This window comes from Mus musculus, chromosome 9, assembly GCF_000001635.26.
Source record: "Mus musculus strain C57BL/6J chromosome 9, GRCm38.p6 C57BL/6J".
Taxonomy (NCBI): domain Eukaryota; kingdom Metazoa; phylum Chordata; class Mammalia; order Rodentia; family Muridae; genus Mus; species Mus musculus.
Genome location: NC_000075.6, coordinates 54,318,717 through 54,343,245, shown reverse-complemented (window position 1 = coordinate 54,343,245; position 24,529 = coordinate 54,318,717). Strand labels below are relative to the sequence as shown.

The 24,529-nt window shown below is 46.1% G+C and overlaps 1 protein-coding gene across 1 annotated transcript in view; it reads right to left on the bottom strand.

Moving 5' to 3' along the window:
• Positions 1–1,468: 1,468 nt before the first annotated feature.
• The window catches only part of Gldn (gliomedin), a 55,292-nt gene continuing 32,231 nt past the window's right edge, over positions 1,469–24,529 (bottom strand). The window contains exons 3-10 of the mRNA NM_177350.5: positions 22,798–22,815; positions 22,351–22,458; positions 11,223–11,369; positions 9,924–10,043; positions 8,757–8,840; positions 8,465–8,590; positions 7,342–7,492; positions 1,469–4,910 (exon numbers count right to left, since the gene is read on the bottom strand). Of these exons, the coding sequence (NP_796324.1) occupies positions 4,430–4,910; positions 7,342–7,492; positions 8,465–8,590; positions 8,757–8,840; positions 9,924–10,043; positions 11,223–11,369; positions 22,351–22,458; positions 22,798–22,815 (1,235 nt within the window). The 3' untranslated portion in view covers positions 1,469–4,429. The remainder of the gene's footprint in view (positions 4,911–7,341; positions 7,493–8,464; positions 8,591–8,756; positions 8,841–9,923; positions 10,044–11,222; positions 11,370–22,350; positions 22,459–22,797; positions 22,816–24,529) is intronic.

Genomic DNA, 24,529 nt, shown 5'->3' with positions numbered 1-24,529 from the left:
TTTAAACTTTTTTTGGATTCCTCTGTTTGGTATTATGTCAGTTATGAAAGGCACAGCAGTGCATGCTGCGCTGCAAGGGACAAGTGCTTTCAGGGAGCTCCGCAGGCACGGGGTCCTTAACTGTTCTTCCTCGAGCTGAGGCAGTCTTAGTGTAAAGTCACTGAGTAGTTAAGGGACCATTTTTTAGTGGATTGATGGTGTTCCCTGCCTAATCAAAATAACCAGCACACAGAAATTAGTGACATTGTGTCCATGCCTTAGGAACAGAACAAGGATAATTTCTTAAGTATTATGCGGTTTTTAGAGCATTCCACATAGAATGTAAGGAAAGTAAGTGTCCTGGTCAGGGTTTCTATTGCTGCAGTGAAACACTATGATCATAAAAGCAAACTGGGAACGAAAGGGTTTATTTGGTGTCCATTTCCTCTTCACTGTTCACCATTGGAGGAAGGCAGGAACCTGGAGACAGGAGCTGGTGCAGAGGCCGTGGAGGGGTGGTGCTTATTGGCTTGCTACTATGGCTTTCTCAGCCTGCTTCTTATAGAACCCAAGACCACCAGCCCAGAAGTGGTCTCACCCACAATAAACCAGACCCTCCCACATCAGTGACTACAAAAACGCCTTACATACTTATGTAAAGTCAGATTTTATGAAGCATTTTCTTAATTGAAGTTCCTTCCTCCCAAGTGACTCTAGAGTGTGTTAAATTGATATAAAACTATCCAGCACACTTGTAGTCCATTCTTTTCCAAGGAATTGGGACTGGTCCAAATTCAGACAAATCTGTTTTTTTAAAGTTGCTATTTTTATTCTTTATTCTGGATAGTTTTTCCGTTACCTTGCCCCACGTGTTATCCAATCTCCACTGTATATATGTTTCTGTGTATACAGTTCTGTGCCACCTCATCTTGGCTGTTGACTTGATGCATCTGGGAAGAGGGAACGTCCCATGAAAACGTGTCTCCATCATGTTAGTGTGCATTCCTGCCTGTGAGCAATTGTTTGGGTTGATGATTTAGGAAGGTCCGCCCACTGTGGGCGGAGCCACACTAGAGCACTTGGTTCTGAGTTGTGGGAGAAAGCTGGCTGAGCCCAAGGCAGTAAAACAGCCTTGCTCCATGGTCCTCTTCCTTAGCTCTTGCCTTGGCTTCCTATATGATGGACTACAGTGTAAGTTCAAATAAACCCAAGTTACCTCGCCAAGTTGCTTGTCATCAGGGTGTATGCATCACAACAACGGAGAACATACTAGAACATGTCTAGTTTCCATGTTTTCCTATAGCAAGAACAGTCTTGTGTTAATTTAGATTGCCCAGTATTCTGACAGAACTAGCAAACAGGGTTTCTACAGAGAAACCACCAAGATAATTCTACCCCAATGTACACACACACACACACACACACACACACACATGTGCATACACCATGAGGTAAAAATAACAATACACTTGTTTCTACATGTGATTATATTCAGGATAATTTTATTTTACTACTTACAACTGTTACTTGCTGGTCGTTTAGAATCTGTGGTTACTGATGGGAGATTATGAGATAAATAAGGCCACAGCACTGATGAAAACTGAAGAGCTCCACCCCCCACTTTTCCTTCAGGTAGCTCAACACCAGACAGGCAATGCCTGAGTAAGGTACTTGCTATGCTTGGAGGATGACGAGTGACTTTTCAAGGACTGTGCTTCCTCATTTGTCATCTCACCTTGTCATTTGATTATGAGGGTAAAAAGACTTCGAATGAGCCCAGCACCAGAATTGATCTGAAATATTCAGCCCGGACCACGTTCTCTGATACATTGATACATGATACATTGAGGCCAGAGCCAACTCTGCAACCTTAGTTGGACTCTATATTAGTTAATAGAAATGCTTTGTAAATGTTGAGTCTGGCCTACCTTTGAAGCTGGAAGGTGTGGTTTCTAGTATAATGGTATCTACTTTAGATTTCAGAGGAATTGGAGAATCACTTGATTTCATACAGACATAAATGAAGTGCTTTTAGAACAGCTTGGCTACAAGTGACAGCAGGGTTGATTACTATCTTCATTTAAAAATATAAGATGTGCACACTATTTTAGCAGTGAGCCTGAAACACTGTGTTGAGTGATATAGAATGAAGTCCTGTTTGCAAGAAAAGGAATAAAACCTTAATTCCTTTCCTTCTGCAAAGATAAATTCATTAAACACCAGTCAACCTTACTTGTTCTAATCCCACTACACTATAACGAAAGAAAGAAAGAAAGAAAGAAAGAAAGAAACAACCATGAAAAGAAACAAAATCTTCAGACGAGTTTCTCTAATCGTGAGTATATGTATGATTCCTTACACACAATTAAGAGAGTCAAAGAGCCACTGTGCCTGTGGTCCCAGCACCCAGGAATCTGAAGCAGGAGTTTGTGATAAGTCTGGGCGAACACAAAGACATTGCTTTAAAAAAAAGAAAAGAAAAGGAAAGGAAAGAAAGGAAAAGAAGAGAAAAGAAAGGAAAAGAAAGAAAAAAGTAAAGGAAAGCTAAGACATTTGCTAGTTCAGATATTAAAAATGAGCTAATTCAATAACTAAACTATTTTGCTTGTATGTACAATTAGTATTGTATCTATTCTCAGCAATGCTACTAAGTAATAAAAAAATGGAATTATATGTATATCCAGGTCTACCGCACTCAGAAACAGTATCTCATATTTGAATACTTTAAAAGAACAATACCATTCATTAGATACACTGATGAAACATTAGAACTCTACATTGCAACAAATGAATCTGAGAGAATATCTTTAAAAGCTGTGATGACCAACTGCAAAACCATCTAATCAAGAAGTGGGGAAGCTTTGGGACCCATGACCTTGAGAACTCAACAGGTTCACCAGTAACAGCTGCCTGGGTGCTTTCAGAGGGCAGGGAAAGTTAAATAGTTAAAATGCATACCCCAAGCCTCAAGATGCTTCTATTAAAAAAACTAAACCAGGTCACAGGCCCACTGAGAGTGGGTTTGGAACAGCTGGCCAGTCTTTCCTGGACAGTTTCTGTAGTGTCTTTTTCTATATTCCGGGGGGGGGGGGGCGATGAAATCCACAGCTTCCTCTTTGAAGCTCCACAGGCCTGCCTGGAACTCAATGAGTTGACAGAGAACGTGGTTATTTAAGGTCTTGTAGGAACCAATTAAACTAGATCCTTGCTATCCAAGAGGACAGACCCAACTTTGAGGACCACGTGGGAGTGAACATCTCCACGGCTGGAGGTTCTCTTACTCCATCTGATGCTGTCCTTAGCTGTTCCCTCTGCCAAAGCCCAAGCCACATAAAATGCTGCCTGTCAGTCCGTAGAAAGCCTAACCAGACTCAGGGAGTGAGCCCTTCTGAGAACCTGGCTCGTTCCCTGTCCTTAGATGAAAGGTCAACATTTTTTTTTCTTTCTTTCTGTAAAGGCCAGGCAGTAATGGTTCAGGATTTACAGAGCGGCTCTGCTTCACTGCTGACACACTCTGAGGCGAGATTCTTAGGTGCAGGGATGCGATGGTACAGGAAAAAGAGCTAAGCTGACTTTGGCCTTTGAGCCAATTGCCTTCCCTCATTCTAAACAGTAAGTATAAATGGTGCCTGTTTTCTGAAAAAACCATCATGTTTCCATGCTTCTAACCAGATTATTGGCCACTTAGTGTTTGACACTCTGATAACAATCCCATGGCCTTGGCAAAAGGGACCACGAACTGAAGATATCCTGTTTACTTTCCCAGCAGCAAACAATATGATCAGAAATTGACAGCATCTAGATGGCCTATGGGCCTGATGCAGCTCCATTTAGAGTTCTGAGCCTGTATCTATTCATGGTTTGTTTGTTTGTTTATTAATCTTGGATTTGTGTTTAGGAGCTGAAAACAATGATCATTCTGTAGTGGTAGGTGAATATTCAGAGAAAATAACAAATTATGAATAAAATAAAACCTTAGAAGCCATAAGAGCCAGTGCACCTTCCCTAAATACCAAATAAGTCATCACTGAAAGGCCCACCCCTCAAGCTGCAAGTAAGCTCACTTACATGTGGAGAAAAAAAAAAAAAGAATCCAGAAAGCATTCTAATATATAATCAGGCAAGAATCACAGAATTTCATCTAGGAAGAGGAAATGTCAGTCATACTCAGATGTTTCGTATTACCTATGGGGACGCTACGGTCGGGGGAGAGCTAACTTGCTGAGTTTGAGGAGGGATACTGGGTCACCAGATCTCTTCCACATCCATTTCTAATCTGTAGCTATTTCAACAACCTGGCTTAGAGCGGACTCGCCGCTTGTGCAAGAGCCCGTGGCATGGGCTTACGCTCCGAGTGCCTGGGTATCCTTTACCGGCTAGCTTTCTGTTGGGCTTGACCAAACCCTAGACAATGTGGAGTATAGAGAGGGAGCAGACAGCCGAGGGAACCCTACCGCTGACTTGATGCCGCTGACAGAAACTGCACAGGATAGAGCATCAGATGGCCATCTTCCCACGAGTATAAATGCTGATCTCTCATGTTGTATGACAGCATGGCAAGAACAGACTGGGACATTCTGAAATCAAAGTTTGCATTGATTTGCTTTCCTCCTAACAAATCAAAGGCAAACGTGACCCTCGTATCTTTGGTGTCTGTGACATAGAGGATCCCTCGGGCTATGAAGGCATTGCCAGCCTTGGATTTGGGGTATGTGGTGTTGATGTGCTGTGTCACGGAGAATGTCCTCTCATCCAGCTGTGCTACAAGGATGCTTGAGCCATCCACACTTGAAGCGTAGATAATCCAGATGCCCTTCTCATCCACTGCTATGTTGAAGTAAGTCTTGGAATTTGCAAAGAGGTATTTTCGATCAAAATACAAAGCATTTTCCAGCTTCAGAGTCTGAGGTGTCTCTTTCCCAAATTCAAATCTGAAACATTTTTCGAAAAGCAAGTTAGAGTGGAGTAAACATGTCTGTAGAAAGAATTCTCGTGAACTGTGTGGAAGCATCACCCGTCAATAAAAAAAAGCCTATGGCAATGAACTGAGGCAGGACATAGGAGGTGGGAGTTCTGGCAGGGAGAGAGGGGGGGGTTCTGGGAAAGAGTCAGATTCTGGAGATTGGAGCTGAGCTCTGGAGAAGATGGTTGCATGACCCGAGAAGTAACTAGCTGTGTGGAAGACATAAAATCAAATAAATGGGTTAAATAGGTTACAAGCTAGTCCTGGAACAAGCCAAAGCCTAAGTATTTATCCATATATAAGACATCTCAGAGTCAGAATGAAGGGACCGGATGGAAAAGCTGGAGGCCACACATGTTGGTGGACACTGGTGATTTGTAGTGCTCCTTATTAAGCTGAGTTACCAAGAGTGGACTAAGGCCTGGAGCTCTCTGTTGCCAAAAGGCTCCAGGAAACTTTTCTACTTGTCCTTCAGAGATGTTCTGAGCAGCAAGGATGTGAAGGCAGTGACTAGCCTGTGCTAGCAGAAGCAAGGGAGGCAGTAGTGTGGTGTTAAGGACTGTCCTCAAATTAGCAATGTGGCTTGGATAGCTTTGAACATCTACTCCTCTTGCCTCCACCCGCCAAGTGCTGGGATTACACCATCAAGCCTTGCTTCTATAGTGTGCTGAAGAGCAAACCCAGAGCTTCGAACACTCCCTCAATTGAAATACGTCTGTAGCCCCTAAATTTAAGTTTTAAAACTCCCAAGTTGGCTGGTTATTCCTTTATTTCATGCTGAAATTTTAATTAGGGACTAAACCACCAACCAAAGAGTGCTCGTGGAGCAATCCATGGCTCCAGCCGCATATGTAGCAGAGGATAGCCTTTTTGGGCATCAATGTGAGAAGAGGCCCTTGGTCCTGTGAAGGCTCCATGCCCCAGTGTAGGGGAATGCCAGGGTGGGGAGGTAGGGTGGGTGGGTGAGCACCCTCATAGAAGCAGGTGGGGGATGGGATAGGGAGTCTCCAGAGGGGAAACCAGAAAAGGGGATAACATTTGAAATATAAATAAATAAAATATCCAGAGAGAGAGAGAGAGAGAGAGAGAGAGAAGAGAAATTTAAACTAAAGGCCACTAGCTGAGAAGAGATATAGTAAAGGTTGTGAAAACAATTTTCTTGTGTGGGATTCCATGCCCATTAGCTCTGGGATCTGATTTCCAAGACTCCAAACAGAAATAATATCAAAAAAGTGAATTATGATTCAACCACTAGCTGAATCTGGGAATAAGTCAGGGATATTGGGCTAAAAGAAAACACCAGAGGGCGCTATTGAGCGGCAGAGCACAGGAGGATCCCATGACTGCTAGCCATTTAGGAAGCACAGCAAACAGAAGCAGACTAAGAAACCTGAGTTAAACTGGAAAGGGGTCTGAGAAGAGCAAGCACTTGGGAAGGACTCAGCCATACCAGCGCCTGACTGCTAGCAACTCTGTCCTGTGGTCCAGCCCCAGGGCTGAGGGAGCAGGTGTCTGTCTGTCCACAGAAACTGCAGCTTCGATACACCCTGCTCCTCCTCCTACTCTAGGCCTGTGGTTTGGTGTAGGCCTAGGCTGAGGAGAAGTCCCCTACCCAGTCAGCACAGCCCACCCAAGCCTGTTTGTGGTACAAAGCTATAATCTGGGGGACTCGGGAGGCTGAGGTGGAAGGATTATAAGTGAAATGCCCCCAAGTGACCATTTTGGTCCTAGTTTTGGCTAACTCCAGCTTGCACCTCACCTCACTGCTCCGCAGTCCCCACTGGGGACATCCTGCAGAGCAGAGTGCTCTCATGTACCTGTTGTTTCTACCTGTTGTTTCACAACACCAACTGTTTTATCAACTGAGCTGAAACCTTTGAAAATGTCGACCCCCTGCTGCCTCTGGTTTGATGTAATTCTGGGTTTTCTTTATAAACCCTATTCTGCCTTACATAGGGAGAAGAGTTCTTTGTGGCAGGAGTCAATGCCTAGTCACAGGCTTAAATAAAGGAACTCTGGTGGTATGTAACACTTGTGAGTGGTCTATAACAGCAAGTTCAAGGCCTTCTTTGGCAACACAGAGAAATTAAGAGCAGCCTAGGCAACTTGGTAAGACTGTGGTAGACTACTACACTCTGAGTATAACAACGACCATCTTTCTCACAACAGCAAACTCTGTGACAGGTGCACATCATCAGGGGCCTGGGTGTGGGACTCCCTCACTGTATTCTACCATTCCTTTGAGGGGGACAAACCCTGATTGATCTGCCTAGGCACATAAAGATGACAGAACACATCTAGACAATGGCAGAAGACAACACACAGTGTGCACACTGTGAGGGACATAGTGTGCACACTGTGGGGGACACTGCACGCCATGGCCCGGCACGGCGGCTCACCTCACTATGGTGTTGGAGCCTCCTTTGTGGTAGTAGAGAGAGTTGTTGTAAACAGCGTGCCCACAGCCGTGGAAATAATGTGGGAGGTGGAGGAGGGTGAAGCTGCTATTGAGGAGCGCCGGCAGGTCTTTGAACTCCTTCACCATGATGCCTGCGGGAGGGGAGGGGAGGAGGGAGACTCTTACCCACCAGCAAGGACAGCACTGCCCGTGAACGGTCAGGCTGCCGAGAGAATATCTGTCCCCTCCCACCCACCTTGCTCTTTAGCATTTATAAAATCAAAGTGCACAAGCCTGCCCCAGGAACAAATATTTGGTGTTTGGACAGCTACAGCTTGCTGCCTCCTATCCCTTCCTGAGCACCAAGACCACTGCTGCCCCTATACTGCATTTCACTCTTCCTTTGAGCCCCAAGCCCCCAGCTTGGTAGACAGAGGTTACTACTGAACTCATCAGTTAGTGTTGATGAAGGAAAGCAGCGGCTCTTAGCTTTTTGCCAACTGATGTGTACTGTCAGACCCTTCTGGAATGAAGCCACTCTTATTACCACCAGCCACTCTAACTACATCCTTTGGGGACAGTGTGATCAGGCCTAAGTTCGGACATGGAGAGGCTGTGAGTTGGCTCTTTGTCTTCTCCCCTGGGCGCCATCCAACAAATACGTGAGAAATATGGCCAAATGTACTCTCATAGGATGGTATCAAACTCAGAGAACAATAGGCTGTGCGCACAGAATTCGGCTTTTATAGCTAAGGTCATATCATCCGGAACACGCCAGATCACAGAGCCAGATGGTTAGTATTTGTAGGCCATAATTTGTCTTTTATATCTCTTCCATGGTATGGATTAGTTGATAAAACCTGTGGCTGTCGTGCTCTTTATTTCCGTCTGGCTATTGTGATATCACTGAGTTTACCCTGTAGTTGTCATGTGTCTGGGACCTGAACTACCAAGCTTGCAACCAACACGTTCAAGCTAGGAAAGTGTTCTAAACATTTAGTTGTGCCTTTTAAGATGAGGAGCCTTATACTAACACTAGTGGAGATCTCAGACACATGGGTATAGAATAAGCTTGAAGATAGGCAACGGATTGCACCAAATGGACCATCTCTGGAAGGAAGTACCTGAAAAATGTTCAGTCACCCAAATGCGGTCGTCACTTTTGTTAGCAGACTCTCTCATCCAAGTCCCAAAAGTCTCTCTCACTTTTAGGACTTGGGCTGGGTTGCCAATGGAAGTGATCATAGATTCTGTCAGAAGAAAAGAGAGTTACATACCAGCCAATTAAGGCATCCAGTTTTGAATTTCCAAATGGAATTTTTGTGTGTGGTGTTGGGAATTGAACTCAGGGCCTGTGAAGGTGAGAGACACACCCGGCACTAAGGTGCACCCCAGCCCAGGTGCTGGGGTTTGTACCTGTTTGTGGTGAATGGCGTTCATTTGCTTTCTCATCAGCTCTTCCCACCAAGGTATCATCATTGGGTATGACACACGTCTCCCCTACAATGACAACAATCAATGCGGTTGTCACAATGGGTTGGTGGCTTTGTATCTATAACCTCCACTTCCTCGAAAAGTCCCAAATGTACCCATTATAACATCTCCACCATGTTTCTTGGATGCTTGCTTTTTAGCAAGCCCAAGCCTCAGACTCCCAACCAGAGTTTCACTGATAGCTGGGTCCATTCCCTGGGAATATCCAGGAAGAACACTATTCCAAACAATGCAGGCGTTTGGAGAAAGTCCTGGTCCTCCTCCACAGCTGCTGCTGAAATGGCAGCTCAAGTTGTGCCTTGTAGTTTTAAGACAGGCAAGGCATTCTGGGTAACCTCTAGTTCTAAATCCACTATTGAAATATTTTCCATTATTATTATCATTTGTTTCTAAGGAACTTTTGAATTGAGTGGGGCCAGGTCACTCCTTGGCTGTCTGTTTTCTCTCTGTGAATTAGAAAGAAGCATAGCCTAGGATAGTCATGGGAATCGGAAGAAATGAGTACTGAGCACTGTGCCTGGCAGGCTTAGCACTCAAAACTAAGTGGCAGAGGATTGCAGGTATAGCTTAGTGGTAAACATGGGGCTCTGGGTTCAACACCCCCCCCCATACTATGGATAGTGATGGCGATTCTATGATTGTTCTCTGCACAGTGTTAACCAATTTGCCTGCCCCACTATCTCCCAGTTTCTTATTCTCTCAGGAATTTGTTGCTAACAGCTTAGGCCTCAAGATGCTGCTCTCAGGGGACCTAGTGGCACAGTGTCTTGGATTTGTGACAGTAATTAAAAACAAACCAAATAAAACCCTGCTCCTTGGGGGTGGGGGTGGGGGAGAGGGTTATATGGCCAGGAAGAGTCCCATCATGGAGGTAAGCGTGGGGAGACCAGTGAGGGAAGGAGCAATAGGCTCGGTGCTGGGCCTGACCATAGTCCTCACTCCCAGGGCAGGCATTCAGACTTCCTAGGAGCATATTTCAAGGATGAGTCTCATTTAGGACAATATCTCCTTTCAAAATTTGGCCACAAAGTCTGGAAGAGGGTATCTTTAGCATAAGGAGTGGGATCCCTGTGGGCAGGGCTTGGCAACCTGGACACTGGCTGTTGAACACGTTTGGTGGCCGAGGGCCTTTGGATCTTCTGCTTCCAGGAGGGCCTGGAGGCCCTGGAGGTCCAGGGGGGCCAGGGGGACCTTGGTCACCTTTGGCACCTAGAGAGAAGGAAAAGGAGAGACTGATACAACGTTCTCCACAGGGACAGATTCCAGTTAGGGAGAGAGAAGGGAGCAGCAGCTCTGGAGTGTGTGCACCCATTCCTAGAGATGACATAGGTTTGTTCTGTCTTCACTGAATTAAAGATCTACCATAGTAGGTCCTGTTGATCCACTATCTGTAAGAGCTGTGCCGAGAGTTTTATCAGTCTTCCCTTCATTGTTCCAAGTCTCTCTGTGAGGTGGAAGTGGGGTCCTCTCAGGAGCGTTCTGCTAGGGAGCCGTGGTGACTTGAGGTCACCAGTGGACAGAGCAGGATCTCAGCTCTGGTAGCTCTCAGCAGAGCCAGGCCATTGTCACTGCAGTGCCAGAGGATCCCAGTTCTGACTTTCTAAAATCCCAAAGGAACTCTTCTTCCTCCCGTCCCCCTCCTTTGCTTCCTCTACTGCTTCCTCACCTTCCTCTCCTTTCCCTCGGGCCATCCTTCCCATTCTCCTTGTGGTGGGGAATTTAACCCAGCAGCTCTTGCAAGCCAGATGAACACTTTATTACTGAGCTTGATCCTCATCTCCTACAGATCTTGATTACTGTCCAACCCCAGAGACACTCAGAGTGCCTTCGGGGAGACTGGTCACCTGTCCTTTGAAACCCTCCTACTTGACAGCCAGGTAGGAGAAGCAGACCAACCTTGAGCCTCACTGGACTCCACTATTGTTTACTGTGGGACCTTGGTCTGACCGTGTAATCAGACCTGAAGCAAGAGTGCAGCTTTAGCCTCCCCATGCTTGGGACTACAGGCGGGAGCCACCACACCCTACCAACCGAGGCAAATGCTTTAAGTTACGCTAGATACCAGCTTCAGATGTGCCTACATGGAGAAACAGGCACAGCTTTGAAAATGCAGACCGCCATGCTGAGCATGGCTGTATACAGTTATAACTGCAACACTTGGGAGGTGGAGGCAGGAGGGTCGGGCAAGGCCAGTCAGTCTCTGCTACATAGAGAGTTCCAGGTTAGCCTGGGTGTACAGAAGACTCCATCTCAAACAAACAAGGAGGGAGAGAGAAGTCCAATGCCTGCTGTAGAGCAGAGGCTCAGAGAAGAGAAAAGTCACCAGAGCAGCCATGGGTTGGATGGGACAGGCATCTGTGCCCTAATGCCAGGAGGACACCAGCCTACCTGTCAAAAGCACGTCATTGGACACGTCTCCTTTGTCTCCCTTGTCACCTTTCTGCCCTGGTGGGCCCTCATTTCCAGGTAGACCCAGTTCACCAGCATCTCCCTTTTCTCCCTTTTCCCCTGGATTTCCGGTGGCTCCAGGTAACCCTGTGAGAAAGCAATGCCATATTAACTCGGGCGCACAATTCTGCTTCACCCTTTGTAAAGACCATACTTTTGCAGAGCGGCTTTGCAAACCAACCACAAAACCCCTTACCAACCTCCATGGATGCTGCTGTACACTCACTATGGGATGGCATTCCCAGGTGGCTCTGGGGGCTACTTTTAAGGAATCTGCCTGAGCCACTAAGTTGAAGAGTGAAGCAAGAGAGGAGACAATGACAGTTTGAGTAATGCACCATTCCCACGTGTGTCATTGAGAGGACCATAGATACAGCCACTGTCACCTGTGCTCTTAACTTCTTACAATATAATGAGTGGTGGGCTGGGCAGTCATCTGCCCTTTGAGCAAAGTTGAAATGGTGCTTGTAACTGATGCTGCTAAGCCAACAAGGGCAGATGACTGGCTGCCTCAACTCCTTGCTGTCTCTTCTCTGCTATAATAGACTGTACCCTCAAGTGCGGCCAAAGTAAACCTTTTGCTCCTTAAGTTGCATCCATCAGTTATATTGTTGCAATGACTGGAAACAGTCAGAAAACCTAAGGAGAGAAAGGCTAACTTATGATGGTTACCATTGACTGCAAACCAGTCTGGCCCCTCTAGGCTTGTTTGGTCTGTTGCTTTACTTGGGTGTCCACAGCCATCTTTCCTGGGACTAGTCTAGCCCCAGTGCTATTTCTTATTGGACACATGAGAAATCCAATCTTTCCAAAGCTCCACCCAATACCCCAGTCAACACGAAATACAAATTCAGCTTTCAAGAAAATTATTCTAAATGTTAAATTATAGCCAAAAATAAATTACCATAATCCAAGTTGCCCTAAATGTGTTCTGAATGTAACTGCTTGATACCATGGACTCTAATATTTGAGGCGTTCAGTACATGTAATTCAGTATATTAACAAACAAGGAAAAGCATGTCTTAATGGGTGCAAGAAGGCATTTGATGTCTTTCAACATGCATTCTCAATGAACTCCTCATCAAACTAGCAATAGGAAGGAATTTCCTCATTCTGCAAGAGTGTCTGTGGGAAACTGACAGGTGCGATAGCCTTTCCCAGTGAAAGGTTGTGTGCATTTCCCCTAGTGTCAGGAACGAGGCAAAGGTGTTCACACTCAATAGGATATAGAAGCATGATACTCTAGAGAAAAAGAACTAGAAGGCTCGCTGATGGGGAAGTGGATATCAAAGCTTCCTTAACATGCAGCTGGCCTGACGGTTTATGTAGAAAATGTCAAGAAATCTATAAAAAAAAGAGCAACTTGAAAGTCACAAGTACACAAGTGTCCCGGGATTCTGAGAGGGGGAAAGTGGGTGCACAAAGACATTGTTAGGAATGAACCATATATAAGACCATATAATAAGAAAGAACTGTTCATTTTGGTAAGAATTCCCCGAAGATAATGTTTAATTATGTTGCTCAAAGTGAGGGGTTGCAGACATCAGGAGAGCCGGACACATCTGTCATCACAAGCCTTCCTGTATTCTCCCCGTCCACAGCCAAGGTGCTGTGGAACCTCCTGCCTCTATAATCACTGCCAGCTCCTTGGCTCTTCTGCAGGCCCCATCAAAGTTCAGCTCATCTGCCCCTCTCCCTATGTTACTGATTAGTCACTCTCTGGAACAGCAAAGCTTTTCCTCCAGTTTGTTTATTTGTTTGTTTTGCTTTTAAGATCTCACTATACAGCCCTACACAGCTAGCCTCAATCTCGCAGTGATCCTCCTGCCTCTGTCTGGGATTCTAGTGTGCACTTTCACAGATTGCTTATGTGGTGCTTCAGACTCTCCCCAGGGCTTTGTGTGTGCTTCATGAATGATCTACTGGCTCTGTTCTCTGGATCACCCTACTTCCTGCCAATCATGCTGCATCCCACCATATCTATTCTAAAAAGGCGTTTGTCAACCTGTGGGTGGAGACCCCTTGTGAGTTGTTGAACAATTCCTTCACAGGGTCACCTAAGACCATGGGAAAGCACAGATATTTATGTTATGATTCATAATGGTAGTATCTTTTGGGTATATGCCCAGAAGTGGTATTGCTGGGTCTTGAGGTAGAACTATTCTCAGTTGTCTGTAGTAAAATTGCAGGTCTGAAGTAGCAATGACATTAGTGTTACGGGTCAGCACAACACGAAGAGCTAAGCTAGAGGACTGGAGCACTAGGAAGCCCGAGACCCACTGTACTAAAGGACTGCAAACCTTCCAGGTTAGAAGGCACTGTAGAATTTGTTTAGATCAATTTCCCTTCCAATCCTCAAGTCTCTCTGTGTTACCTGCTATCTAGTTGGCGCAATTTGTTTGTTTGTTTGTTTTTTGAAACAGTCTCTCTATGGCTGTCCTGGAACTCACTCTGTAGACCAGACTAGCCTGGAACTCACAGAGGTCTGCCTGCCTCTGCCTTCCATGTGCTGGGGTTAAACTTGTGTGCCGCCTCACCTGGCCACCGTGGACTCATCTTGGGCTTTCAGTGTCAGAAGATTTTACCTTGGAGTGCAGCACAGAGCCGGGGCTTTCGGACAGTGGTGGGAACTTGCCAAGCAATGGTGACCTGGGTTCAGTCGCCAGCATCACAGAAACATGGACTCAAAACATAGTGAGGAAAATGCTGCTTTCTAGATTTCAGCGAATCATACCAAAAACCTAGAGCTGAGCCTGGTGGCCAATGGAGACTAGTTATTTCGAGAATCGAAGGCAAGCTTGGGCCACCTGTGACCCAGTCCCAGAAAGCAGTAACCATGAATCTAAATGAACAATGTGAGATCCAGCTATCACTGAGAGGACACAGCAGGGGAGGGCATAAAGAGGGACAGGCCTCCCCGGTCAGCACTCTCTCTGCTGTGGACTTGACCCCTTCGGTCAGAAGCAATACAGTGATCTAGTATTGAGTAAGGGCCACTCTTTACAGCAGCACTGAGAGCTCCTGGCTCTGGGTCATTCTTGCTGAGAGACACTTGGACTTCAGGCTGAAAAGTGACGAAAGCCCTTCTGTGGGTGCTCTGCCTGAGAAAGCCTCCCTTTATTGGGATTTTAAATACGTGGTTTGGCACATTATCTGAAGGAGACAAAAGGCTGGACGGTTGCTATAGAGTTTCGCCTGCACTATGTGCCACGTGCTACTGACACCTTCTCAAGGTTCCGAACAACCCACATTCAGCAGCCCCGAGGGAAGCAGCGGTGTCGCCTGCTCACAGGAGGCTTTTCAGACCTTCCTTCTGACTCAGGAGCACGTCTGCACCACCACCTGCTTTCCCTGCCTTCGTCTTGTTCCTCCCTCGAGTGCCTTCTATTTCCTTTCTCAAAAAGGCCACACGAGCAATCACGTTCACTCTGTATTGTAGCCCTACCACAGCCTTTGCTTGAGGGTGTCTTCTGCCTCATAGCTGGGGTGTGCATGGCCATTTTTCATGTTTTGGTAAAAGACAGTGGGGGATGTTTTGTCTACATCATGTAATCTGTCTTTTCAGTGTCTCTCTCTCTCTCTGTGTGTGTGTGTGTGTGTGTGTGTGTGTGTGTGTGTGGTGAGTGTGAGTATATGTGTTATATGTGTGGTATGTGTGAGTGTGTAGTGTGTGTGCTGAGTGTGAGTGTGGTTTGTGTGGTCAGTGTGTGTGTATGTGTGTGTGTGTGTGTGGTGTGTTTGAGCAGAGTGTGTGAGTGTGTGCATGTGAAGGCCACATGTTGATAGTAGGTATCTTCTTCTATCACTCTTCACCTTATTGTTTTTAATTTTAAAAACAAAACAAAACAAAGCTGGGTAGGGTGACACACACCTTTAATCCCCAGTGCCCAGAAGGCTGAAGCTGGCAAATCTTTCACTTTGAGTGCAGCCTGGTCTACATACTGAGCTCCAGATGTGACTAAGTAGAAAGACCCTGTCTCAAAAAAAAGAAAAGAAAAGAAAAGAGAAGAAAAGAAAAGAAAAGAAAAGGAGAGGAGAGGAGAGGAGAGGAGAGGAGAGGAAGAAAGGAAGAAAGGAAGAAAGGAAGAAAGGAAAGAAAGAAAGGAAGGAAGGAAGGAAGGAAGGAAGGAAGGAAGGAAGAAAGAAAGAAAGAAAGAAAGAAAGAAAGAAAGAAAGAAAGAAAGAAAGAAAGAAAGAAAGGAAAGGAAAGGAAGAAAGGAAGGAAAAGAAGGAAAGGTTTATTTTTGAGTTTGGGGGTGGAGTGTGCTCATGTGGAGGTCAGAGGACAACCTACACAGTCAGTTCTTCTTTTCCACCCAGAGAGTCCTGGGCACTAAACTCTGGTCATCACACTTGTACTGCTAAGCCAGATTATTGTCCTCGTCTTACTTTTTGAGATAGGATCCTGTTACTGAGCCTGGAGCTTGCTGCAGTCTCCGGACTCACTGGCCAGCAAGCTCTAGGGACAGAACCTTCTGTCTGCCCTTGGCACTCTCCAGCTGGGATCACAGGAGCACACTGTTGTGCCTGCTTGTTGTTTAGCCATCACATGTGGCAAAGCAACCTCTGTTGGTAATTGACCGTGGCCACTCATTGGCATCACCCAATGAACGTTCACTGTGTGTATACCATCTACCCACACCCAGGTTAGGTCAGGGCTGCCGGTCCTGCACAGCGGTGCTGCAGCACATGCCGCTTTACTGGCATTGAGCTACAGTTGGAGAAGAAATGCCATGCTATTTCTGCCTCACACCTGAGGGAGAAACGGCTGTCTTGTTTTCTTCTGGGGTTGCCCACTCAAAGCAGACAGTTCCACTAAGCCTGTGATAGTTCCAGGTTGGTATTGGTGTCATTGTCTTCACATCAGGGTGTTCTTGGCAGTGCCACCTGTCACTAACTGAAGCAAAGGAGGGAGTGTTGTGCAAACCCCAATCACCAGCCACACACTGGAGGGAGGGCATTGCTTTTGGTTTTCTTAATATTGATTTGATTTTTAGTTGTTTTTCTAGAGAAGATACTGTAATTCTAATTTTTTTGGTAACATTAACTCTTACTGAGAAAAATATGAGACAGATGGAAAGAAAAAAACCAAGGCCACTTGGTTCTGAGGCCCTAGAACATCAGACTTCATAGACGGTACCGATACATAACTGGCAACATTCAAGACTCCAGTCTTAACTGCAAAACTAAAATGGGTTTTTCAGCCTCATGCAGGACCTTTCCATGTAGCTTCCGTTTTGGAAAGGACATCACAGAAAGGGAACTAAATCAGGTTCAGAGAGACAATACAACGTGATCTCACTTAGATATGAGGATAAGGCCGATCCCAAGATCTCAGAACGCAGAGTAGCATCTGTCAAAACCTAGACAGGTTTGGGGGCAGTGGGAAGGGAGTCTGGTCTGTATGGAGTGAGATGAGCAGAGGGCTAACTCCACCCTGCAGGAACAAACCTGGGTAACAATAGCTCATGAGCTGGATTGAATTCTTGAACATAGCTCATGGAGATGACTTGGGACATTCCCAACACGAAGAAATTATGCAAGTTTTTTTTTTTTTTTTGAGACAGAGTTTCATGTAGTCCAGGCTGTCCTTGAACTCACTGAGTGGCTGAGACTGACTTTGAAACCCTGGTTTTCCTACTTTCAGAAAGATGTGTGTGTGTGTGTGTGTGTGTGTGTGTGTGTGTGTGTGTGTGTGCGTGTTAATTAATTTGACAGTAGCCTTAACCTGACTGTTATGTCTTGTTTAGATATATTGAAATTCCATACTACATGTCCATAATATAATTACAATTGTATATGTCAACTAAAAGCATATAGTAGATATAGTTTAAATATAGATATTATATTAAAATGTTACGAAATATACGTTACAAATAAAACAAATTATAAATTACAGGCCACATGTTGATATTAGGTATCTTCTTCTATCAATCTTCACCTTATTGTTTTTAATTTAAAAAACAAAACAAAACAAAACAAAGCTGGGCAGGGTGACACACACCTTTAATCCCCAGTGCTCAGAAGGCTGAAGCTGGTCTAGAAGTTGGATATAACAGAGTGAAGGAAGGAGGGTTTTTTTTTTTTTTCAACTAAGACCAAGTTTCTCTTCAATCTTTGGAAGAAAAAAATGATGTTAGCCATTGGGGTCGTAGTTCAGCTGGCAGAGAGCTCGCCCAGCATGCACAAAGCCCTGGGTTTGATCTCCAGCAATACATTAAACATGCTTGGTGGTACATCTCTGTAATTCAGTACTTAGGAGAGAGGCACAGGGGGCGGGGAGGGCAAGAATTCCAGGCCATCCTCAACTACATAAGAAAGTTGAGACCAGTCTGAGCTAGAGATCTTCTCTTACAGAAAATGGGGAAAATGCTGGCAAATACTAACATAGAATTTACTATGTGTCTGGCTCTAACATTTCATACATATTAACTCATTATCCCCAAAACACTATGAGATTAATAAGATCACTATCCCTATTTAATAAATAGGAAAATTGCAACACAGTGAGTATGTAACCTGTTCAAGGGCCCACACCAAGCCTCTGGGCTCCAGGTCTGGCTTTGTTCTCTGTGTTCCTGAAGTTGGAAGCTGTGAAGGGTGTTGATTCTTCACATTTAGATTACAGTCTTAAATTCTGTTTCATTGAGTCAGGCATCTCTATAGATGACGTGGTTTAGATATGACATGTCCCCAAGAGGCTTCATCCCCACAGAGAGAGAGAGAGAGAGAGAGAGAGAGAGAGAGAGAGAGAGAGATCGGACCATGAGGGTTCAGCTCCCTGATGGATTCAGCACAGAATGGCTGGAATTACCAGGCACTGGCAAGTAGGGCTTGCATGGAGGAAATGGTCACCGAGGTCAGACAGAGGAGCAGTCTGTCCCTCAGTGTTTCCTGTGCCACTCCATACTTCCTGGTAAGGAGATTCCATGTGCCACACCCTTCTGCCATGAGCCATGGGGCTGTGCCTTTCAGAGATCCTGAAACATAGGCAGCTGCCATACATGGAAAACTCTAAATGCCAGCAAAAAATCAGCCTTTTCTCCTTTACACTCTCAGCTATTCCATCACAGTGGCCCAAACCAAATGAATACAAGAGCTGGTACCGGCTCCTTCCCGCCCTTAGTCCTGCTTTGAAGGTTGTTAGCTCCTAGGCTCATTCATTTCTATCTGGTTTGGGTCCTCACCAATACTCAAGGGTGGCCTCAGACTCTGAAAATCCAGAGCTTCTATTGTTTCTCCACAATTCCTTTACTCGGACCTGCCCTTATCTTAGTTCCAAGATGCTAATCCCCTCTCTCTTGCCTATCGTTTCTGCTTGGTTCTACTGTAGAAACCATTGTCTACGCAGGGTCCTGTCTGCTCAAAGCTGTCCAGGGAAGTTGGGCTTTTCCTTCTAGTAGTACTGTCTGTCATGAGGTAGAGAGCCGTCTTCCTGCCAGAATAAATGGTATTGACTACATTTTGTTCATAAAATAGACAGCCACGTAGATGTGGTACCATATTCCCTCTGGCTCTATGGCTCTACTGTGTCTTGAAGCACCATTTCCTTCAAGCATCTATCTCTCTGGCTGAGGGTGTGGCTCAGTTGACTGAGTAGGCCTAGCATGCAAGAAACCTTGGGTTTGCATTCTATGAAGCTGGGTGTGGGGCACATACCTATAAATTCTGGCACTCAGAGGCAGGAGGAGCAACTGTTCAAGATTACCCTCTTCTCGGATAGATAGTAAGTTCAGGGCCAGCCTAGATTACATGCCTCCCACGAGTCTTGGGCGTTTGAATACTTGGTCCCCATAGATGGTGGCTGTTTGAGGAGGTTTTAGGAGGCGTGGTTTTACTGGAAGAACTATGTCACTGGGGGCAGGCTTTGGAATTTCCAAAGACTGATGCCATTGTTGAGTTAGCCTTCCCTGCTTCCTACTTGTGAATTAAATTCTACACATAATGGCAATGGACTCTTATCCCTTGAAGCTGTAGACTCTCAAAAAAACGATTTCTTCTGTATGATGTTTTATCAGAAAGGAACCATACAATTCCCGTCTCTCAGAACAATTGTGGTGCACATGATCATTGAATGCTAGCCTTCCCCAAAGGCAGAGTGTTTCAGATCCAGGACCTCTCTGCGTTTCCCCACGAGTTCCTGAAATCTGTCCCATCAACATTTGTTGGCGAATGTTCCCCTTTCCCTCGAGGTCTCCTCCTCTGTTTGACATCTCTCCAGTCATCTTTGCTGATCCCTGTGTTGTTCTCCTTCTTATGGTCACTAGATGTCGCTCTCTCTCACTCTCAAGGCTCTACCCCATGGCTGTCTTCTTGTTGTGGTCCCTCCCTCCCTAAGTGACCATACCCATACTTACCCACAAGCTTTTGGGGTGACTATCTGTGTGTCCTGGGGTTCCCTCAGACTGTGCACCTGCATCTCCAAGTCCCCCGAATACCTCAAGGCAACTCAGTTTAGCACATTCTTCTCGGGGGCTGAGTTAGGCCAGGCCACGTTCCTCAGAAGCAGCAGTCCATCAAGGACCATCCAGGCAGGACAGTCTTTGTCTGCCCTGCTCTTCCCTTGTTCTTTCCATACTCTACCAGTACCACTACAGTCACCCTCAAACATCACTCCATTCCATTAGTCTTTCTTTACCCACTGCTATCCCCGCCTCAGCTCCCCCTAACTCCCGAGTTGATGCCAGGGCTCCAGGCAACCTCCAGCATATTTGGAAAGGTGAGTCTGACCCCTGAGACCCCTCAAGGGCTTCTCACTGCTCCCCAGATGCAGCTGGTCTCTCCTGAGGCCTTGCTGTTCTCCACTTCTCCTGAAGCCCTCATCTGGCTCGGGAATGGTGGGTGAGGGAAAGCCTCTCAGGATGTGCTTCTGGGTGACCTGGACAGTGCCTCCCTTGCTCTAAAACCTGAGCTGGCTCAGACCTGAGCAATCTTCCAGCAGTCTCTTCCTAGGAGTGTGGTTCTTCAGATAGCCTCCATCTTTCTATATCTAGAACAGTCTTAGCTTGGCTATTTAACATATTGCTTTCTGTCTCTCCCAGTCACAATGCCAGCTTCAGGAAGGTGCTGTGGCTCAGAGAACAATCTCCCGCACTGTGACACATTTTTGCGTGCTGAGTGACTTGATATAAGGGGAATGAAAAGCTTTCAACCCACGCTTAGAATCAAGGTCCTCTACACACCCACACTGAAGGAGAGTACCTGTCTGGAGTTCCTGTTATCTGCACAAAGACTAGACAGCATCAGGAAAGACATAGGTGCCCTTCCCCACCTGACTGGGGGTTGGTGTGAGTTATCTACCTCAGAACAGAAGATTAAGTGCCATATCCACTCTCCTTACAAGATCATAGCTGTCCCTTGGGCTCATTCACACTCCAGCTAGGATCTTCATGCAAGGTAAGTTCTCTCCCAGATCCATTCGCTCTCCATGGTCACCACTGACAACCCTATAGGAAAAGGGCATAGACAGGTCTCCGAGTGCGGCTGAGCTGTGGCTGCCTGCCTGTGTGCAACAGCACTGTCTTTCCTTTTGTTAGGTGTCCTGCTCAGTGTGTTTCAGTGAATGATCAGAGGGAAGAAGGGAAACTTCGTCTCTACAAAGCCTAATCAGCTTTGTTACCTTTGAACCAATGTCTGCACTAGCACCGGCCACCTAAGCATGCTTTCCATAAATTGATGAAATGTTCTCTCCTTGTGGTTACTCGAGGCTGTGGGCATTTAATTACACATCCTCAAGACCAGGGCTCTGTCCCAAATCTTTTAGAAAGTACTCCCTTTCTATATGTCCCCATATTCACTTCTAACACGGCGCTACCCACCCCAAGTCTGCCCCCAGAATATTAATTTTCTAGCCTTGGTCACACGTTTGATGTCTTCCTAGGATAAACCAAATGGCTGCACATTCTCATAGCTGTCATTATCCTATGCTGATGAGCTCTGGGAGTTATAATTATTATCCTGCCCTGTAATTCCAGTTGTAATTGCTGGCCTGCTGAGGTCTGAGCTGACTTGGGTGGTGTGTATGATTGTCATCTGCAGAGCTGCCTCTAGAAACACAAGTAGGTAGGCTTGCTGAGGGGCAGAGGCACCCAGCACTTCTCTTCCCCCCCTCCCCCCCGCCCCAGTTCTCACTCAGAGCACTGTGGGACCATCCCCAGAGGTGCTAGGAGGGGGAATACTAGGGTAGCTCCCTATTTGAAAGAAGCTCCTAGTCCCTCTCCTAGCCCAGAGCCATGGAGCTAAGAAACTCAGAGAACCTGATAGAGTCTCTGGCTAAGATCAACCTTTCCCTGCCTTTTTATTAGCGGCCTTGCCTGATAGAAAAAAAGCTCAAAGTCTCTCTTGCCAGGATCTGCAAGTGCCCACCATGCTAGATGCCAGTTTTCTTCAGAGGATTCTACCTCGCCCATCTCCACAGGCTCCCAAGATAATACTGATAGATCTTCAAAACCTATCTGCCCCTGCCTCCTGTTAGACCTGACACCATCCCTGCTTCTCTCTGAATACAACAGGCAGGCTGGTGTCTCTGAGGCTTGACTCATACCTAACGGCCCAGAGAAGCTTCCTCAGAGACAAAGGAACCCCTCTGTGAGCTCCCTTAAGAGAGGGCCCTAAGTTAAGTGCCCACCTTGAAGAGGCCTGAACGTTGCACATCTACCCAACCAGTGGGAGCTCTTTTAGTCAGGAAAATCCTCCACAAAAGCCCTTGAAGGTCAACCAAACACAGCAAGCTGCTGGGGGGTGGGGATGGGGGGAAGGCAGCAAAGGGGAGGCTTGACTGACAGAGGTGTGAGCATGTGGGGGTCACAGCCTGCTCTCGTACATCCCAGCTGCAGATAGAGAAGTCCATTGCCAGAACGCTGTCCCCACTGTTCTGACGTAAACATTTGGACAAAATGGAAGATGCTGGGCCATCTCAACTCAGCAGCTTCGAGATGGGAGTTATATCAGCACCCCATGCAGAACATGAAGGGTTCTGTCTCCACACAGTACTTCCCACTGCTACCCATCTGAACACAGTTACGGAGAAAAGAAACACAGGAACTAATTGGCAGAACTGCCCAATTACCCATTTTTCCTCTCTTGCCAATTGCTCCTTTTTCTCCTTTTGGGCCCTGGAGACCAGGCTGTCCATCTGATCCATTGTGGCCTGGTAACCCGCCGGCTCCTGGAGGTCCTGTGCCAAGCATCGAGTGGGAACAGTTAACATCTTCACAGAAGGCGATGTGATTCCTTTTAGCTAGCGAGACAGCCAGCATCTATGCTGTTTCCCCGAAACTTCCTGCTTTTTCCCAACCTCCTTCTAGAACAAGGACAGGTGGAGGGTCCTTGGTGGTGGCAGTTGGGGGTCGGGGAGGGAGGGGGAAATAGGTCTCAAGTTAGAGTCACAGAAAAAGACATGGTTATAGGTAGGATGTGGCCTCACTCCACCCCTCCACCACCAAGGACTCTGGTCTTTGGATTCTGGACTTAAGCCTTCCATAGCTGCCCCTGGAATTAGGAAATGAGTACTTACCTGGTGGGCCCGGTGGTCCTACAACAGAAAAGAGAAATTAGATGATAAAGCCACAGTAGGTAGAATGAGAAACCAGCACCACAGGCCCTTTCCCTACTGAAAAATGTCTTCGTTACCTGCTAAGAAAACAATCTCGCATTGTTTATTATTTATAGCTTATTATGTTTCCCCTAAGGGAAAAGCAGCTCAGCACAGACTCATTTGCTAATCACACTATTTTTAAATTACACTTCAACAGGCCTAGAATAATTTCTGAGCTGATTTCAATATAGATTCAACCATCAATTTTCTTAGAGAAGGTCAAACTAATTACCGGGGGGCTGATGGAAACACAAATTCCCATGCATCCCTGGCGAAGGGCAGGTGTCAGCACATGTCACTTCAGAGCAGAACACTGACTGTCACTAGAACACTTGTAAGAGCCACCCCCACCCCATCCCCGCCACCTTGTCTCCTCTAGGACACCTAGGAGTAACCCTAGCCCAGGCTGGCTTTATGGACCTGTATTTTGTTGCATGAACTAGCCTGAGAAAGTCTGAGAGTTCGGGTCAGGTGACAAATACATTCTTTAGTGTGAAATGATCTGAGGACCTATGTGGTTTGGATGAGTCATTTACACAGAACTGAGCAAATGATTTTGCTTCCAGAAATAGGCATATCTTACTGTTAGCCGGACTGAGCACTTGGGCTAGGCAGTGAGGCTGTAACATGAGAAAACTGAGTTCTTTGTGTTTCTCCAGCTTAGTGCCTAATGATTCCCACCTGAGCCTTTGACCACTCAGAGGTCAAATGTATGCCGCATACACCAGACTCCACTAAGAAATGTCAGTGCTGGTGTCTGCTGTGTTCATTGTCTATGCGAGGATGGTAGAGCCTTTAAAACCACAGGGCAATATGGAGGGCTAGATAAAGAAATAAGCCCCAAGTTACTGGTTGAAGTTTCTGGCCACACTGAAATCTGAGAAGAGCTCCCAAGAAGGCAATCTTTGGACTGTAGACCTAAAGAAACAGTGGGACTAAGAAGTCAGTGGATATGGGCCCAATATTTTAAGCAGGGGGCAGAGAGAGGCCAAGTTCTGAACCTGGTCAGAAGAGAATTATTAAGGCTCAGGATGGGAGAAAGAATAAAGGAACTGCCCATGCTTGGGTGGATGGACAGGACTGTGGATGGCCTGGACAGCTAGAAGCACCAAGGCCAGGACAAGACTCACAGACTCTGAGAGGTGGGTTCTTGAGTGGAGTGTGTTGCTGGGACATCAGTGTAGGTCTGAGATGTTCTTTGTAGCTGGAAGATGAGTATGGAAGATGAGTACTAGACAGAGACAGATGAGGTGCACAGAGAAGCAGACAAGGGTGTGGTAGGGAGAAAAGATGCAGACCTTTGAGGTGAAAATCGGGCACAGGAAATGTGACAGCTGAGTTGCAGAAAAAGCTAGAAATTCAAGGAGTATCTCCATGGAATAAGGAAGACTCTGTGTCCAATTGGAAGTAGGTGGGGAGAATTTTAGGTAAATGGATTCTAGGACATTGATGAATACAGTCTAGGGACATAGGATTCTTGGAAGAGTGGTGTCTGCTAGTGCTTTCAAAGTGCAGGGATTTTCAGGGATTTCAGGCCTTTCACAATAGCTCAATTTTCTTTTCAGGGGATAAATCTAACCAAGTAACTGAAAGACTTATATAATAAAACCCTTAAGAAACTGATGAAGATGTCAGAAGATGGAGATATCTC